The sequence below is a fragment of the Sus scrofa genome, chromosome 1 (genome assembly GCF_000003025.6).
Source record: "Sus scrofa isolate TJ Tabasco breed Duroc chromosome 1, Sscrofa11.1, whole genome shotgun sequence".
Lineage (NCBI taxonomy): Eukaryota > Metazoa > Chordata > Mammalia > Artiodactyla > Suidae > Sus > Sus scrofa.
Window position 1 is genome coordinate 138,904,632 of NC_010443.5, and position 19,524 is coordinate 138,924,155.

General features: G+C 40.3%; 1 protein-coding gene across 4 annotated transcripts in view; it reads right to left on the reverse strand.

Moving 5' to 3' along the window:
* Positions 1–19,524, reverse strand: part of ADAMTS17 (ADAM metallopeptidase with thrombospondin type 1 motif 17) — a 395,981-nt gene that overhangs the window by 284,931 nt on the left and 91,526 nt on the right. For all 4 annotated transcript variants that reach the window (XM_013993230.2, XM_021098449.1, XM_005659785.3 and 1 more), the window contains exons 5-6: positions 16,950–17,033; positions 16,077–16,234 (exon numbers count right to left, since the gene is read on the reverse strand). In XM_013993230.2, coding sequence (XP_013848684.2) covers positions 16,077–16,234; positions 16,950–17,033 — 242 coding nt within the window. The remainder of the gene's footprint in view (positions 1–16,076; positions 16,235–16,949; positions 17,034–19,524) is intronic.

The following is a 19,524-nucleotide window of genomic DNA, read 5'->3' on the forward strand; positions in this document are numbered from 1 at the left end:
ACAACCTCATGGTTCCTAGTCGGATTCATTTCTGCAGTACTGTGACAGGAACTCCAGGCTATTATTTTTAACAAAACACCAGAATTTTTATATTTCATATGATATTTATGCAAACCCCTTTCAAAGTAATAACCTTTAACATTTATCCGCACATTCCAAAGATGATGTTATTCAGAGCTCCTCTCTAGGAAAGGCCTTTAGTGCATCATTAATTACCATTTGGAAAATCAGTCACAATCACTAATTTATAGTCACATATAGATATAGTTCCCGAGATTCCTGTCTGCTCCCCAAGTGAAATCCACTCTCAAAGGGTGGTACTTATAAGCCCGACACTGTAATCCTTGTTTTACAGAAAGCCCTGCAGCTTCCAAAAGCCATTTCAAAATGCCTTGAGCCAAGACAGCCTCTGGCCAGTGAATGCAAGGGCCAGAGCTGCTGGGAGAGGTGGTACCTGGGGGCTCCCAGCACTCACTTGGGTGGGAAAATCCAGATCTAAAGCAAGTATAAGATGGAGTTCCCATTGTGGGGCAATGGTATCGGTGGCATCTCTGTAGTGGCAGGATATAGGTTCAATCCCTGGCCCATCACACTGGGTTTTAAGATCCAGCACTATGGCAACTGCAGCATAGGTTGCAACTGTGGCTTGGATCTGATCCCTGGCCCAGGAACTCCATATGCTGGGGGAGCCAGAAAAAGAAATACATACATAAATAAATCAAGTACAAGGTCATGCTCATCCCTTGTCTTTGCTGCCTGATAGTGTACCAGCCATATGCAGGCCATCACAATTACTGAACAGTCTTCTCAGAGATGGGATTAAGATGGCAGAGTAAAAGGACTGGACCTCAACTTCTCCCATAAAAGCAACAAAATTACAACCAACTGCTGAACTACCTTCAACCAAATGACTACAAACTATCAAAAAAAGATATCCTACTGCAGGAGAGAGAAGACAAGATATTCTACTGCAGGAGGCCCACATCAAGATGGTAGGAGGGGTGATTACACGATATAAGCAACTCCATTCCCACTGGGTGGGTGTCCCACGGGCTGGAAAGTAACTATCACAGAGACTCACCTATGGGAGTGAGAGTTCTGACCCCCACATCAGGTTCCCACACCTGGGGATTTGGCATTGGGAGAAGGAGGCACCAGAGCATCTGGCATTGAGGGCCAGTGGGGCTTGTGTACAGGAGCTCCATGGAACTGGGGGAAATGGAGACTCCATTCTTGAAAGGCACACACAGGGTTTCATGTGCACTGGGTCCCAGGGAAAAGCAGAGACTCCACAGGAATCAGGGTCAGACCTGACTGCAGTTCTTGGAGGATCTCCTGGGAAAACGGGGGTGACTGTGGCACATGGTGGGGTAAGGACACTGGAGGCAAAGTTCTCAGGAATATTCATCAACGTGGCCATTTTGGAAAAATCTGGCCACACCCATCAGTGCTGAGAGGCCCCAGGCCAAACAATAATCTGAGCAGGAAAATAGCCCCACCCATCAGCAAACAGGCTGCATAAAGATCCCCAGGCACACAACTGCTCTAATCTCACCCAGAGACAAAACCCCACCCACCAGAGAGATAAGAATCAGCTCCAGCTAACAGTGGGCAGGCACTAGCCCTTCCCATCAGGAAGCCTACACTTGGCCTCTGTACCAATGTCATCCGCAAGGGGAGCAGACATCAGAAGCAAGAGAGGCTATAACTCTTGTCTGCAAAAAGGAGACCACACCAAAAATCTATACAAAATGAAAAGGCAAAGAAATATGACTCAGATAATGGAGCAGAAAAAAAAAAAAAAGAAAAAAACAGAAAAACAGCTAAGTGATCCGGAGATCACCAACCTCCATGAAAAAGAAGACATCTTTAGACAGATGATAGTAAAGATGATTCAAGATCTAGGAAGTAAACTGGAGGCAAAGATTGATAAGTTACCAGAAACACTTGGCAAAGAAACAGAAGATTTAAGGATTAAGCAAGCAGAGATGGAAAATACAATAACTGAAATAAAAAACTCACTAGACGCAACCAAGAGCAAAATACAGGAGGCAGAAGAATGAATAATTGAGGTGGAGGACAGACTAGTGGAAATCAGTGATATGGAATAGAAAAAAGAAAAAAGATCGAAAGAAATGAAGACAGTCTAAGAGAACTCTGGGACAATGTTAAACATACCAACATCTGTATTATAGGGGTATCAGAAGGAGAAGAGAGAGAGAAAGGAACAGGGAAAATATTTGAAGAGATAATAGCTAAAATCTTCCCTTCTTAGGGAAAGAAATCATTCACACAAATCTTGGAAACACAAGGAGTACCGTTTAAAAAATACCCAAGGAGGAATATCCTGAAACACATATGAGTCAAACTGACCAAAATCAAAGACAAAGAGAAAATACTGAAAGCAGTGAGGGAAAAGAAACAAATAACATACAAGGGCCTCAATAAGGATATCAGCAACTTTTTCAGCAGAAACTCTGCAGGCTAGACGGGGGTAGCATGATATACTTAAAGTGATGAAAGGAAAAAACCTCCAACCAAGATTACACTAACCAGCAAGGCTCTCATTCAGATTTGAAGGAGAAATCAAAAGCTCTATAGACAAACAAAAGCTAAAAGAATTCAGCACCACTAAGTGAGCCTTACGACAAATATGAAAGGAACTTTTCTAGGTAGAAAAGAAAAGGCCACAACTAGAAACAAAAATATTACAAATGACAAGGCTCACCAGTAAAGGCATATGTATAACTAAAGGTAAGAAATCATCCACACACAAATGTGCTACCAAAATCAGAAATTGTGAGAAGAGGAGGGTACAAATGCAGGACACTGGAGATGATCTAGCAATTAAGAGACCAACAGTTTAAAACAATCTGGCATATATATAGACGCCTGTATGTACACTTCAGGATAACTGCAAACCAAAAATCTACAATAGATACACACACAAATAAGATTCAGCAATGGAAATACAACACTAAAGATAGTCATCAAAACACAACAGAAGAGAACAAGAGAAGAAGGGGAAAAAAAGACCAACAAAAATAAATCCTCTTGTTGGTGCACTGCTGACTGGGTGAGTGGTATGCTAAGGGCTGGGGAGTGGAAAGCCACAGCAGAGAGAACCTGGGAGACGGTCCGGACCCACAGGAGAGGCAAGTCGTCACTGTTGGGAAGGGGAGAGGAGGAGGGGCAGGCCTCCATAGTAAACTCCTTGGGCCCCAGTGTGCAGGCTTGCCCACGGGATCACAGAGAACTGAGTGCTCCTTCCAGGGGCCTGCCCTCCACACACGTGGATCTGGCCCTGCCTGCACCCTTGCACACACCCATCGCCCTTGCCCAGCCTGTGTAGATCCAGCCACACTCACGCAGATCCGGCCCTACAGGCAACCCTGTGCACTCCCAGCACCCGTGCCCAGCCTACACAGATGCATCCGGCCTAGCCCACGCAGATCCAGCCTTGCTGGCACCTGCAAGTGCTTCCGGATCACGTGCACAGCCCTTGCAGATCTGGCCCTACCGGCTCCCTCTAGCACTCCCGGCGCCTGCGCCCAGCATGTGTTGATCCATCCGCCAGCACTTCCACACACGCCCAGTGCCCACGCCTCACCCTCACAGAGCCGGCTCTGCCAGACCACGCTGGACTGTGCCAAACCATGGTTTCACTTCCCCAAATTTTCAGAAAAAGAAAAACACAAGCATGATGAAGAAGCTCAGAAACCATTCCCAGTTAAAGCAATGGGAGAATTCACCTAAATCAATCAACAATGGAACAGACCTATGCAGTCTGATAGACTTTGAGTTTAAAAGGGAGATAGTGAAAATCCTGAAGGAATTAAGAGAAGATATGAACAGTAATGCAGATTCCCTCAGAAAGGAGCTAGAAAATATAAGGAGGAGCCAAGATAAACTAGGAAGTTCATTTGCATTTGCAGAGATACAAACTGAGCTAAAGGCAATAAGGACCGGAACGAATAATGCAGAGGAACGTATTAGTGACATGGAAGATAGAATAATGGAAATCACCCAAACAGGACAGCAGACACAAAACCAAGCGAAAAAACATGAAAGCAATATAAGATACCTATGGGATAACATAAAATGGGCCAAGCTACGCACAATAGGAATTCCAGAAGGAGAAGAAAAAGAAAAGGGGATTGAAAATATATTTGAAGAAATTATGGCTGAAAACTTTCCAAATCTAAGGGATACTGATATCAAGATACAAGAAACACAGAGGGCCCCAAAGAAGCTGAACCCAAACAGGCGCACACCAAGAAATATTATAATAAAAATGGCAAAAGTTAAAGATAAAGAGAGGATTCTAAAGGCAGCAAGAGAAAGGCAAAATATTAATTATAAGAGAACCCCAACAAGGCTATCAGCTGATTTCTCTACAGAAACACTACAGGTCAGAAGGAGTGGCAAGATATATTTAAAGTGCTGAAAGGAAAAAATCTGCAACCGGGAATACTCTATCCAGCAAGAATATCATTTAAAATAGAAGGGGAAATAACGAATTTTTCCAACAAACAAAAACTGAAAGAGTATGGCAAGATGAAACCCATTCTAAAAGAAATACTGAAAGGGCTTCTCTAAATAAAAGAAAAAAGAAAAGGAAGAACTAGGATGGAGGAAACCACAATTGGAAAGCAGTCACTTAAATAAGCCAGCATACATATTCAAACATGAGGATGTTAAAAAAAAAAATCAAAACCATGCAATGTGGGTAAGGGAAGTAAGAAAAAATAGATTATATTTTTTATCTTAGTGATGTGTTTGAGCCTATATGATTTTCATGCTAAGCATATATAGGAAGGTTTTAACATACTTAAAAAACAGGGCAAACACAAATCAGAGCCAAACATTACATTCACAAAAACTGAAAAGAAAAATACTCAAGTATAAAATAAATGGAAACCATCCAACCAAAAAAAGAAGAAGAAAAGAGAAACATAGAGTCTACTGGAAAACAAGGCTTAAAATGGGAATAAATAAATATCTATCAATAATCACTTTAAATGTCACTGGACTGAATGCTCCAATCAAAAGACACAGAGTGGCTAATTGGATAAAAAAGCAAAAACCTTCAATCTGCTGCCTATAAGAAACTCACCTTAGGGCAAAGGATACATATAGATTGAACATGGGGATGGGAAAAGATATTTCATGCCAATGGACCAGACAGGAAAGCAGGAGTTGCAATACTCGTATCAGACAAAATAGACTTTAAAATGAAGGCCATAAAGAAAGACAAAGAATGACACTATTTGATGGTTAAAGGATCCATTCAAGAAGAGGATATTACAATCATCAATATATATGCCCCTAATATAGGAGCACTCAGATACCTATGACAAATACTAACAGACATAAAAGGAGAAATTGATGGGAATGCAATCATAGTAGGAGACTTAACACTCGACTCACATCAATGGACAGATCCTCTAGATAGAAAATCAATAAAGCAACAGAGATCCTAAAGGACACAATAGAAAAGATAGACTTAATCGATATTTTCAGGACATTACATCCAAAAAAATTCAGACTACACATTCTTCTCAAGTGCACATGGAACATTCTCAAGAACTGATTACATATTGGGGCACAAACCTAAACAACAAATTTAAGAATATAGAAATTACTTCGAGTATCTTCTCTGACCACAATGGCATGAAATTAGAAATCAACCACAGGGAAGGAAATCAGAAAAAACCTCCTACATGGAGACTAAACAACATGCCACAAAAAAAAAACAATGGTCAATGAGGAAATCAAGAAGGAAATTAAAAATACCTCAAGACAAATGATAATGAAGACAAAACCACTCAAAATCTATGGGACGCCACAAAAGCAGTGCTCAAAGGAAAGTTCATAGCAATACAGGCCTTCCTCAAAAAAGAAGAAAAATCTCAAATTGACAACTTCACCCACCACCTAAATGATTTATAAGGACAAACAAAACCTAAAGTCAGCAGAAGGAAGGAAATCATAAAAATCTAAGAGGAAATCAATAAAATAGAGATTCAAAAAACAACGGACAAAATCAATCAAAGCAAGAGCTGGTTCCTTGAAAAGGTAAACAAAATTGACAAACCTCTGGATAGACTCACCAAGAAGAGGAGAGAAAAAACCCCAAAAAACAAAACAAGAAATGAAAAAGGAGAAATCACAACAGATACTACAGAAATACAAAAAAAACCATATGTGAATACTATAAACAATTATATGCCAACAAATTTGACAAACTAGAAGAAATGGACAACTTTCTAGAGACTTACAGCCTGCCAAAACCAAATCAAGAAGAAACAGATGAACTGAACAGACCGATCACTAGAAATGAAATTGAATATGTCATAAAAACACTCCCTACAAATGAAAGTCCAGGACCAAATGGCTTCACAGGCAAAAGCTACCAAACATTCAGAGGAACTTATACCCACTCTACGTAAATTCTTTCAAAAGAATGAAGAAGAAGCAAAACTCCCGAAGACATTATATGATGCCACCATCACCCTAATTCCAAAATCAGACAAAGATACCACCAAAAAAGAAAACTATTGGCCAATATCCTTGATGAATAAATTCTCAACAAAATTTTAGCTAACTGAATCCAGCAACATATCAAAAAGATCATACAGCACGACCAGGAGGGATTCATCCCAGGTTCACGAGGATGGTTGAACATACACAAATCAATCAACATCATACATCACATTAACAAAAGGAAAGTCAAAAACAACATGATCATCTCAATGGATGCAGAAAAAAAGAGCAGTTGACAACGTCCAGTATCCCTTCCTGATAAAAACTCTTACCAAAGTGGGTATAGAGGAAACATTCCTTAACATAATTAAAGCCATTTGTGACAAACCCACAGCAAATATAATACTCAATGGAGAAAAGCTGAAAGCCTTCCCACTCAAATCTGGAACAAGACAGGGATGCCCACTCTCACCGCTGTTATTCAACATAGTATTGGAAGTCTCAGCCACAGCAATCAGACAAACAAAAGAAATAAAAGGCATCCAAATAGGAAGAGAAGAGGTAAAACGGTCACTGTATGCACATGACATGATACTATATATAGAAAACCCTAAGGACTCAACCCCAAAACTACTTGAACTGATCAACAAATTCAGCAAAGTAGCAGGATATAAGATTAACATTCAGAAATCACTCACGTTTCTGTATACTAACAATGAAATATTGGAAAAGGAATACAAAAATCCAATACCTTTTAAAATTGTACCCCCAATAATCAAATACCTGGGAATACACCTGACCAAGGAGGTAAAGGACTTATATGCTGAGAACTATAAAACATTAATCAAGGAAATTAAAGAAGATGTAAGGAATTGGAAAGACATTCCATGCTCCTGGGTTGGAAAAATTAATACTGTAAAAATGGCCACACTACCCAAAGCGATCTACAGATTCAATGCAATCCCTATCCAATTACCCAGGACATTTTTCACAGAACTAGAACAAACAATCCAAACATTTATATGGAACCATAAAAGACCTAGAATTGCCAAAGCAATCATGAGAAACAAAAAAACCAAGCAGGAGGCATAACTCTCCCAGACTTGAGGCAATATTACAAAGCCACAGTCACAAGACAGTGTGGTGCTGGTACCAAAACAGACATACAGACCAATGGAACAGAATAGAGAACCCAGAAATAAACCCAGACACCTATGGTCAATTAATCTTTGACAAAGGAGGCAAGAACATAAAATGGGAAAATGGTAGTCTTTTCAGTAAGAATTGCTGGGAAACCTGGACAGCTACATGCAAATCAATGAAACTAGAACAAACCCTCATACCATGCACAAAAACAATCACAAAATGGCTGAAAGACTTAAATATAAGACAAGACACCATCAAACTCCTGGAAGAGAACATAGGCAAAACATTCTCTGACATCAACCGTACAAATGTTTTCTCAGGCCAGTCTCCCAAAAGAAATGAAAGCAAAAATAAACCAGTGGGACCTAATCAAACGGACAAAATTTGCATAGCAAAGGAAACCAAAAAGAAAACAAAAAGACAACTTACTGAATGGGAGAAAATAGTTTCAAATGATGCAACTGACAAGGGCTTAATCTCTAGAATATACAAGCAACTTATACAACTCAACAGCAAAAAAGCCAACAACCCAATGGAAAAATGGACAAAAGACCTGAATAGACATTTCTCCAAGGAAGATGTACAGATGGCCAACAAGCGCATGAAAAAATGCTCAACATGACTGAATATTAGAGGAATAAAAAATCAAAACTACCACAAGATACCACCTCACACCAGTCAGAATGACCATCATTAATAAGTCCACAAATAATAAATGCTGGAGGGTGTGTAGAGAAAAGGGAACCCTCCTGCACTGCTGGTGGGAATGTAAGCTGGTACAACCACTATGGAGAACGGTATGGAGGTACGTTAGAAATCTATACATAGAACTACCATATGACCCAGCAATTGTACTCTTAGGCATATATCCATACAAAACTTTCCTTAAAAAAGACACATGCACCCACATGTTCATTGCAGCTCTATTCACAATAGCAAAGACATGGAAACAACCCAAATGCCCATCAACGGATGATTGGATTAGGAAGATGTGGTATATATACCCAATGGAATACTACTCAGCCATAAAAGAGAACGACATAATGCCATTTGCAGCAACATGAATGGAACTAGAGACTCTCATCCTGAGTGAAGTAAGTCAGAAAGAGAAAGACAAATACCATATGATATCATTTATATCTGAAATCTAATATAGAGCACAAATGAAACTTTCCACAGAAAAGTAAATCATGGACATGGAGAATAGATTTGTGGTTGCCAAGGGGAAGGGGGAAGGAGTTGGGTGGATTGGGAGCTTGGGATTAATGGATGCAAACTATTGCCTTTGGAATGGATTAGCAATGAGATCCTGCTGTGTAGCACTGGGAACTATCTCTAATCACTTAAGATGGAGTATTATAATGTGAGAAAATAGAATATGTACATGTATGTGTAACTGGGTCACCATGCTGTACAGCAGGAAAAAAAAAATTGTATTGGGTTGGAGTTCCTGTCGTGGCTTAGTGATTAATGAATCTGACTAGGAAGTATGAGGTTGTGGGTTCAATCCCTGGCCTTGCTCAGTAGGTTAAAGATCTGGCAATGCTGTGAGCTCTAGTATAGGTCGCAAACTCGGCTCAGATCCCTCGTTGCTGTGGTTGTGGTGCAGGCTGGCAGCTAGGGCTCCGATTAGACCCCTAGCCTGGGAACCTCCATATGCCGTGGGTGCGGCCCCAGAAAAGACAAAAAAAAAAAAAATTGTATTGGGGAAATAATTGAGGGAGTGGGAGGGATCGGGAGCTTGGGCTTATCAGACACAACCTAGAATAGATTTATAAGGAGATCCTGCTGAACAGCATTGAGAACTATGTCTAGATACTCATGTCGCAACAGAAGAAAGGGTGGGGGAAAAAACTGTAACTGCAATGTATACATCTAAGGATGACCTGACCCCCTTGCTGTACAGTGGGAAAATAATAATAATAAAAAAAATTTTAAATAAAATAAAATTAGGTATTTTTAGGTAAAATAAATTTTAAAAAATAATAAAAGATACTCAGAAGCAAATGACAACAAAGACACAACAATCCAAAACCTATGGGATGCAGTAAAAGCAGTTCTATGTGGGAGGTTTAGAGCAATACAAGCCTACTCAGGAAACAAGAAAAAGTTAAATAAAAAAACCTAACTTTATACCTAAAGCAATTAGAGAAAGCAGGAGAAAACCCAAAGTTAGCAGAAGGAAAGAAATCATAAAGATCAGAGTAGAAATAAATGAAATAAAAATGAAGAAAACTGTATAAAAGATCAATAAATCTAAAAGGTAGTTCTTTGAAAAGACCAACAAAATTGATAAACCCTTAACCAAACTCATCAAAAAAAAAAACGAGAGAGGACTCAAATCAATAAAATTATAAATGAAAAAGGGAGATGTTACAACATCACAGAAATACAAAAGATCATAAGACTTCTGCCAGCAACTCTATGCCAATAAAATGGACAACCTAGAAGAAACAGAAAAATTCTTAGAAAAGTTCAATCTTCCAAGACTAAACCAAGACTGAATAAAAAAAAATGAATGGATCACAGAAGAAATCAAAGAGGAAATTAAAAAATACCTAGAAGCAAATGACAATGAAGATATAACACTCCAAAACCTATGGGATGCAGCAAAAGCCATTCTAAGAGGAAAGTTTCTAGCAGTACAAGCCCACCTCAGGAAACAAGAAAAAGCCAAAATAAACAAGCTAACTTTACATCTAAAGCAGCTCGAGAGAGAAGAACAGACAAGACCTAAAGTTAGTAGAAGGAAAGAAATCATAAAGATCAGAGCAGAAACCAATGAAGTAGAAATGAAAAAAACCATAGAAAAGATCAGTGAAACAAAAAGCTGGTTCTTTGGAAAGATCAACAAAATTGATAAACCCTTAGGCAGACTTAGCAAGCAAAAAAAGAGAGAGGACTCAAATCAATAAAATTAGAAATGAAAAAGGAGAAGTAACAACGGACATCACAGAAATACAAAGGATCATGAGAGACTACTATATGCAACTATATGCCAATAAAACGGAAAACCTAGAAGAAATGGACAAATGCTTAGAAAAGTACAATCTTCCAAGACTAACCCAAGATGAAATAGAAAAGATGAATGGACCAGTCACAAGAACTGAAATTGAAACTGTGATTAAAAAACTTCCAACAGGAGTTCCCGTCGTGGCGCAGTGGTTAACGAATCCGACTAGGAACCATGAGGTTGCGGGTTCGGTCCCTGCCCTTGCTCAGTGGGTTAACGATCCGGCGTTGCCGTGAGCTGTGGTGTAGGTTGCAGACGCAGCTCGGATCCCACATTGCTGTGGCTCTGGCGTAGGCCGGTGGCTACAGCTCCGATTCAACCCCTAGCCTGGGAACCTCCATATGCCGCGGGAGCGGCCCAAGAAATAGCAACAACAACAACAACAAAAAGACAAAAAAAACAAAAAAAAAACTTCCAACAAACAAAAGTCCAGGACCAGATGGCTTCATAGGCGAATTCTATCAAACATTTAGAGAAGAGCTAACACCTATCCTTCTGAAGTTATTCCAAAAAATTTCAGAGGAAGGAACACCCCAAACTCATTCTATGAGGCTACCATCACCCTGATACCAAAACCAGACAAAGATACCACAAAAAAAGGAAAATTTAAGGCCAATATCACTGATGAACATAGAAGCAAAAATCCTCAACAAAATATTAGCAAACTGAATCCAATATTTACTACCTTGATGAAGTGGGATTTATCCCAGGGATGTAAGGGTTCTTAAATAACTGCAAATCAATCAGTGTGATACACCACATTAACAAACTGAAGAATAAAAACCATATGATCCTCTCAATAGGCGCAGAAAAAGCCTTTGACAAAATCCAACACCCATTTCTGATAAAAAACCCTTCAGAAAGTGGGCATAGAGGGAACCTACCTCAACATAATAGAGGACTTATATGACAAACCCACAGCGAACATCATTCTCAATGGTGAAAAGGTGAAAGAATTCCCAATGAGATCAGGAACAAGACAAGGATGTCTGTTCTCGCCACTACTATTCAACATAGTTTTGGAAGTCCTAGCCAGGGCAGTCAGAGAAAAAAAAGAAATGAAAGGAATCCAAATTGGAAAGGAAGAAGTAAAACTATCACTGTTTGCAGATGACATGATACTATACCTAGAGAATCCTAAAGATGCTACCAGAAAACTGTTAGAGTTCATCCATGAATTTGGCAAAGTTGCAGGATACAAAATTAATACACAGAAATTGACTGCATTTCTATATACTAACAACAAAAGATCAGAAAGAGAAATTAGGGAAACAATCCCATTTACCATTCCATCCAAAAGAATAAAATACCTAGGAGTAAACCTACCTAAAGATACAAAAGATCTGTACTCTCTAAACTATAAGATGCTGATGAAAGAAACTAAAGATGACACAGAGGGAACATACCATGCTCTTGGATTGGAAGAATCAATATTATCGAAATGACTATATTGGCCAAGAAACATACAGAGTCAATGCATCCCTGATTAAATTACCAAGGACATTTTTCACAGAACTAGAACAAAGTATTTTAAAGTTTGTTTGTAAGCATAAAAGACCCAGAATAGCCAACACCATCCTGAGAAAGAAAAATGCAGCAGAGGAAATCAGGTTTCCAACTTCAGACTATACTACAAAGATACTGTCATCATAACAGTATGGTACTGGCACAAAGACAGAAATACAGATCAGTGGAACAGGATAGAAAGCCCAGAATTACACCCATGCACCTACAGTGAACCAATCTATACAAAGGAGGCAAGATTATACAAGGGAGAAAAAGATAGTCCCTTCGATAAGTGGTGCTGGGAAAACTGGACAGCTGCATGTAAAAGAATGAAATCAGGACACTTCCTAATACCATACAGGAAAATAAACTCAAAATGGATTAAAGACCTAAATATAAGACCAGATACCATAAAACTCTTAGAGGAAAACATAGGCCACATACTCTCTGACATAAACCACAGCAATATCTTCTCAGATCCACCTCCTAGAGTAGATAAAAACAATGTAATAAACAAAAATCAACAAATGGGACCTAATTAAATTTAAAAGTTTAAAATGACAAAAACAAAAATAAACAAAGAAATGGGATCTAATTAAACTTAAAAGTTTTTGCACAGCAAAGGAAACCCTAAACAAAACAAAAAGGCAACCTACAGATTGGGAAAAAATATTTGCAAATGAAGTGAATAACAAGGGATTAATTTCCAAAATATATAAACACTTCCTACTGCTCAATACCAAAAAAACAAACAACCCCATCAAAAAATGGGCAGAAGATCTAAACAGACAATTCCCCAAAGAAGACATACAGATGTCCAAAAAACACATGAAAAGATGTTCAGCATCACTAATTATTAGAGAAATGCAAATAAAAACTACTATGAGGTACCACCTTACACCAGCCAGAATGGCCATCATCAAAATGTCTACAAACAATGCTGAAAAGTGTGTGGAGAAAAGAGAACCCTCCTACACTGTTGGTGGAAATATAAATTGATGCAACCACTAGGGAAAAACAGTGTGGAGATTCCTTAAAAAACTAAAAATAGAATTACCATTTGATCCAGATTTTCACTCCTGGGCATCTATCGGGAGAAAACCATGACTCAAAAAGATGTACTCCAAAGTTCATTGTAGCACTATGTACAATAGCCAGGACATGGGAAGCAACCTAAATATCCATTGACAGAGGAGTGGATAAAGAAGATGTGCTACAGGGAGTTCCCATTGTGGCTCAGTGGATAAAATCTGACTAGTATCCATGAGGACGCAGGTTTGATCCCTGGCCTTGCTAAGTGGGTTAAGGATCTAGCATTGCTGTGAGCTATGGCATAGGTCACAGATGTGGCTCGGATCTGGCGTTGGTGTGGCTGTGATGTAGGCCCAGCGGCTACAGCTCCAATTAGATCCCTAGCCTGGGAAGCTCCATATGCTGTGGGTGCAGCCCTAAAATACAAAAAGACCAAAAAAAAAAAAAAGAAGAAGAAGAAGAAGAAGATGATGCGGTACATAAACACAGTAGAATATTACTCAGCCATAAAAAGGAACAAAATAATGGCATTCGCAGCAATATGGATGGACCTAGAAATTATCATGGTAAGTGAAATTAGTCAGTGAGACACCAATATCATATGCCATCACTTATATGTGGAATCTTAAAAAAAGGATACAATGAACTTCTTAGCAGAATAGATACTGACTCACAGACTTTGAAAATCTTATGGTTTCCAAAGGTGACAGGTTGAAGAGATGAGAGGGATGGGCTAGGGGTTTGAGATGGAAATCCTGTAAAACTGGGTTGTGATGATTGTTGTACAACAATAAATGTAATAAAATACGTTCAGTTAAAAAAAAAAAAAAAACAGACTTCTAACATGCCCCATTATACCTTTAATCACATCCTGTAGAAGCACCAAGTGTTGTCATAAGGGATCAGTGAGCTACAGATCATATTTTAACCCTTTAGGACTGGCAATGGATGAATCATCTACAAGAGTCATTAGACACCTATTCTGTCTGGTGGTAGCTACATGCATGCCGTTGGGTTTTTCAGAGGAGAAGGCTAGGGAACTACATTTCCTGGTACCTGCTACCTGAGGCTGGTGTCATAGAACACCCCCAGGTATCTTAGGGATGTTAACAGGCCTGACCGGGGCTTGTATATGAACCAAGAGCTGCAACGCAAAAGACTTTATGGACTAAAACCAAAGTTTTACACCAGATTTAACAAGGAGAGGGGCAGGCTGTCTTTAAGCTGAAGACATGGTAAACTGCTCCATTTTTCAGCTTTCTCTCTCAACTCAGAGAAAAAGCAAGCATGCAATTTTGGAAGTGACTTCCTTCAATTAAAAAAAAAATCTTAAAATTCAAAGTTGATATATTCATAGCAAGGCGAATAAAATTTTTCTATTTTAAGCCAATGGATTAAATTATTAAGAAACACTGCAACATATTTTCTAAAAGGGGACTTGAGTATGACTCATTTTTACTTACATTATTATAGCAATAACAAAGGAAAATAGGTTTTTCTAAGATAGGTTTGAGGCATAGGGAAAAAAAACCCAAAATAACCATATCTATACCTACTCTGGGTTGAATTGTGTCATTCCCCGCCCCTCCCAACTAAGAAAGGTATGTTCAAGTCCTAACCCCGGTCCCTGTAAATGGGATCTTATTTAGAAAGAGAATCATTGCAGATGCAGTCAAGTTAAGATGAGGTCACAACAGATGAAGCTGGGCCCCCATCCCATGACTGGTATTCTTACAAGATGAGGGAAGAAGAGCGAAGTGTGGGAGTTCCTGCTGCGATGCAATGGGATCTCGGTGGAGTCTCTGCAGTGTCAGGATGCAGGTTTGATCCCCAGCCCAGCACAGTGGATTAAAGGATCCAGTGCTGCCACAGCTGTGGGGTAGGTTACAACTTCAGCTCAGATCTAATCCCTGGCTGGGGAACTCCATATGCTGTGGGGCAGCCAAAAAAAAAAAAAAAAAAAAGGAAGAAGAGGAGGATGATGGAGGAGACATGGAGTGCTTCATCTATAAGACAAGGGATGACAAGGACCGCCAACAACCACTGGAAGTTGAGGGAAGGAGGAAGGTCCTCCCACCCTGAGCCTTCCCAGAGAGCAATAGCCCTGCCCACACCCTGATTTCAGCCTCTTGGTCTCCAAAACTGTGACAAAAATAAACTTCTGGGGTTTTAAGCCACCCATTTGGCGGGAATTTGTTACTACCGCTCTAGGAAACTAAAGCAACATTGCCGCTGTCTGTATGAAAGGCTGCCTCTGGTTTCTACCATCCACTGATGGGGCCCCCAGCTCCCTTTCTCCGTCAAGAAGGGAGTCCAGCTCTGCAGCCTATAAAGAAACTCTGCTCCTTGCTTCAAAAGGAGCTTCCACATGAATTCCATGGGCCTCTCTGCCACTGCTGTGGTGCTGAGTATGCCTGAGGCTGTGCACAGCACACATGTATCTGCATGGACTTCCTCCCACTGGAAACTCAGGGTGCCCTCCCCCTCCAAATTTGCAAGCAGCCTCAAACACAGGCAAACTCTTTCCAGTAAGCATTAGGTTTGGTGTTGGGAAGAAGTAGTAGATGAATTTTCTTGGAAGTTTTAAGAATCTGGGGAACTAGGATTTCAGTATTTTAATACTAACAACAAAAATATCAATAATAATAAATAACAGCTAACACTTGCATCCCTTCTCTGGGTCAGGCACTGTGAGAAGAGCTTCCCAAGCTCAATTAATCCTTCCACCTCGGCGGTGGGACTGTCACTTATCCCCATTGTACTACTGAGAAACCAATGCTTCCCCCAAGGTCTGATTTCCACGCCCAAATTCCCAGCAGACTGCCCTCTGTCCTCTCCAACGGGCAAGGTCTTCCCTCTAACGTCTGCAGCCCCAGGCTGAGCCCAGCTTTACCTGGTCACGAATACAGCGGCATCCACAGGGGGTGTATCATCCTTGCCTCCTGGAACCTGATTGTTGCCGAGGTAGCGTGCGCCTCCGTACTCCTCATTCTGCCAGTGACAGAAGCTCTCCAGGGACCGCTCACCATGGTGCCCAATGGACAACTTGGCCTAAAAGAAATCAGGGGGCAGTTATAGAAGCAAATAGCCAGCGATGCCAGAGTCCATGCTCAGAGCACAGTGTGGATGGTAAGGTAGAGACAGGTGGCTGTGGGGGCATCGTTCACTGTCACCCACCCCCTGCACTGGTAGGCAGATGCACAGACCCCTAGAGAGGCCATTAGGGGCCTTATTTATAAGCTCAAATGAAGATTATATTATTAAAGAAAAGCCTTCCTCTCTTTAGCAAGTTGAACAGCATACCCAGCCAAGCACTTGTCCCTCTTTCTCATGATCACTGCTTGACTCTGCAGGTAACCATCACAAGGAAATGCACTCAAGCAGAAGACCAGAAAATGATATTACGGTGCATCCAAATTTGGCCCAAAGCCCAGATACAGCTCCTGAAGGACAGCCACAATTCCAAAGACCTCACTGTCACCTTTGTAAACGTGAGATGTGTGGAGTGATGGAGGGAAGCACACAGGCCCACTGCTCAGGGCTACCCCAGAGATTCTCCACAGATGATATGCATATCAAGCCTCCAGTCATGGTACTTGTCCCCCTTTCACTAGACATCCCTGTCCCTAGCCCAGGGCCCACTGCTGCCACCTGCAAAGCCAGGAAGGGTGGGTAGGACAGACAACCCCTGGCCTCCTCCTCAGCACTCAGCAGCATCTAGGAAGCCCAGAGACCATTCTCCATAACTGTGCCAATGGAGACTTACAGGACGCTGTCGTAGCAGGACAAGCTTGGTGACTTGAATGTTAACTTTAATTCCAAGGCTTTCGTGCTGAAACATATTGTACACCTATCAAGAAAGGAAAAAAGAAATAAAGGTATAAATACAAAAATTTAAAAAAATAACCACGGTGGTATCCTGTATGGGCTCCTGGAATGAAGAAAAGATATTAGGTAAAAACTAAGGACATCTGAACAAACTACGGACTTGAGTTAATAATAATGTAGTAGCCACATTGGTCCATTTGTTGTAACAAACATACCATCCTAATGTAAGATGTCAATAATAGGGGAAACTGTATAAGGACTCTCTGTACTATCTGTTCAATTTTTCTATAAATATAAAACACAAAATAAATATTTATTTATAAATAAAGTGAAATACAAATTCTGTTCACTAAAAATTATATTACTTTGGGAGTTCCCATCATGCCTCAGTGGAAACGAATCTAACTAGCATCCATGAGGATGCAGGTTCGATCCCTGGCCTTGTTCAGTGGGTTAAGTATCTGGCATTGCCATGGGAGCTGTGGTACAGGTCACAAATTCAGCTCAGATCCCGTGTTGCTGTGGCTGTGGCATAGACCGGCAGCTACAGCTTCATTTCTACCCCTAGCCGGGGAAATTCCATACGCTTGGGTGCGGCCCTAAAAAGACCAAAAACAATTATATTAATGTGGAGTTCCTGGTGTGGCTCAGCACATTAAGAACCTGATGTTGTCTCTCTGAGGATTCATGTTTGATCCCTGGCCTCGCTCAGTGGGTTAAGGGTCTGGGGTTGCCACAAGCCACAGCGTTGAGTCACAGATGTAGTTCGAATTCGGTGTTGCTGTGGCTGTGGCATAGGCCTCAGCCGCAGCTCCAATTTAACCCTTAGCCTGGGAACCTCCATGGGCTGCAGGTGTGGCCATAAAAAGAAAAAATATATATTAATTTAAAATGTTTTTTAAAAAACTGTGTTCTTCCAATACCAAAATAAATAAATAAATAAATAATCTAAAGGTGAGTAATTATATGAAATTCAAATTTCAATGTTCATAGACAAAGCATTATTGGACAATAAAATACATGTATGTGAGATATACAAAAAGGCCTTCTGAGACCAAAAACCTACCATAAATATTAATTTCTCAAAAGACTCACACAATGACAGAAAACTCTGGAATCACACATACTTGTGCATACATGCAAAGATAAGCTGAAAATCCATTGGTTGAAAAACATTTATAGGACGGGTGATTCAAAAAAAAAAAGAAATGGATGTAAGATGATCATGGGGTTTCCTGCAGGAAGGTGAAGGGGATCTTTATGAAAGGATGGGGAGGTCCATGCCTGTGGCCAAGTGCCAGCCTGTATTACCTCTAACCCTCATCACAGCCCATCAAGGTCACTATCTCCACCAATCTCCACTCAATGAGACAAAGCCACCCACTCAAGACCCTCAGCCAGTCAACAATGATGCCAGACCAAACCCAGGCACGTCTGGGCGAAAAGCCTACATTTCTTTATTGCCTGAAGTCCTCATTCTAACCACAGTGTGTCAGTGAGGTAAAAGTGACAGATAGTAACAGAAAAAGACCTCTTGTTGGTGGAACTTAATTATCATGATCTCAACATCAAGAAATCAAAGGATTCAAGGGGGCAAGAGACAGGAAAACTCAGAAAAGGAGGAGGAATGAAAGCTGATGCAGATGGGAAAAAAAAACATCGGACTCACAGGTCCCTAGATCATTATGATCCTCCTGACCTCCTTCTCCATAGTAAGGAGGGAGCAGGATGCAGGAGGGACCATTGAGCAGGTGTTATAGGTAGTGTAAGATACAAAGAGATGGGAACCTTTTAAATAGCCCCTTTCCTTTTATTTAGAAAAAAAATTTAAAGTAGTGTTGGTTTACAATGCTGTGCCAATTTTGCTATACAGCAAAGTGACTCAGTCATACATACATATACATTCTCTTATATTCTCTTCCATCATGGTCTATCCCAAGAAACTAGATTTAGTTTCCTGGGCTATACAGCAGGATCTCATTGCTTATCCACTCGAAATGTAATAGTTCGCATCTATTAGCCCTGAACTCCCAGTCCATCCCACACCCTCCCCACTCCTCCTTGCAACAAGTCTGTTCTCTATGTCTGTGAGTCTGTTTCTGTTTTGAAGATAGGTTCATTTGAAATTAGGAAAAGACTTTGCTTCATTATGTCCTTTTTCCAGTGTTATTGAGACATAATTGATGTATAATATTGTATTAGGTTCAAGTGTACATGATTATATATAATATATATCATATGTATAATATGTACCTCAAAAGGATTACCTCAAGTTTAGTTAGCATCTATCACCTCATGTAGTTACAACTGTTTTTCTTGTGAAAGAAATTTTAGGATCTACCTCTCTCAGCAACTTTCAAATATCCAATACTATACTGTTAACTACAGTCGCCATGCTGTACTTAGACCCCCAGGACTCATTATAACAAAAAGCCTATACCTTTTGACCACCTTCACCTATACCCCTACCCCTGGTAATCACTGATTTGTTCTCTGAATCTATGAGTTCAGGT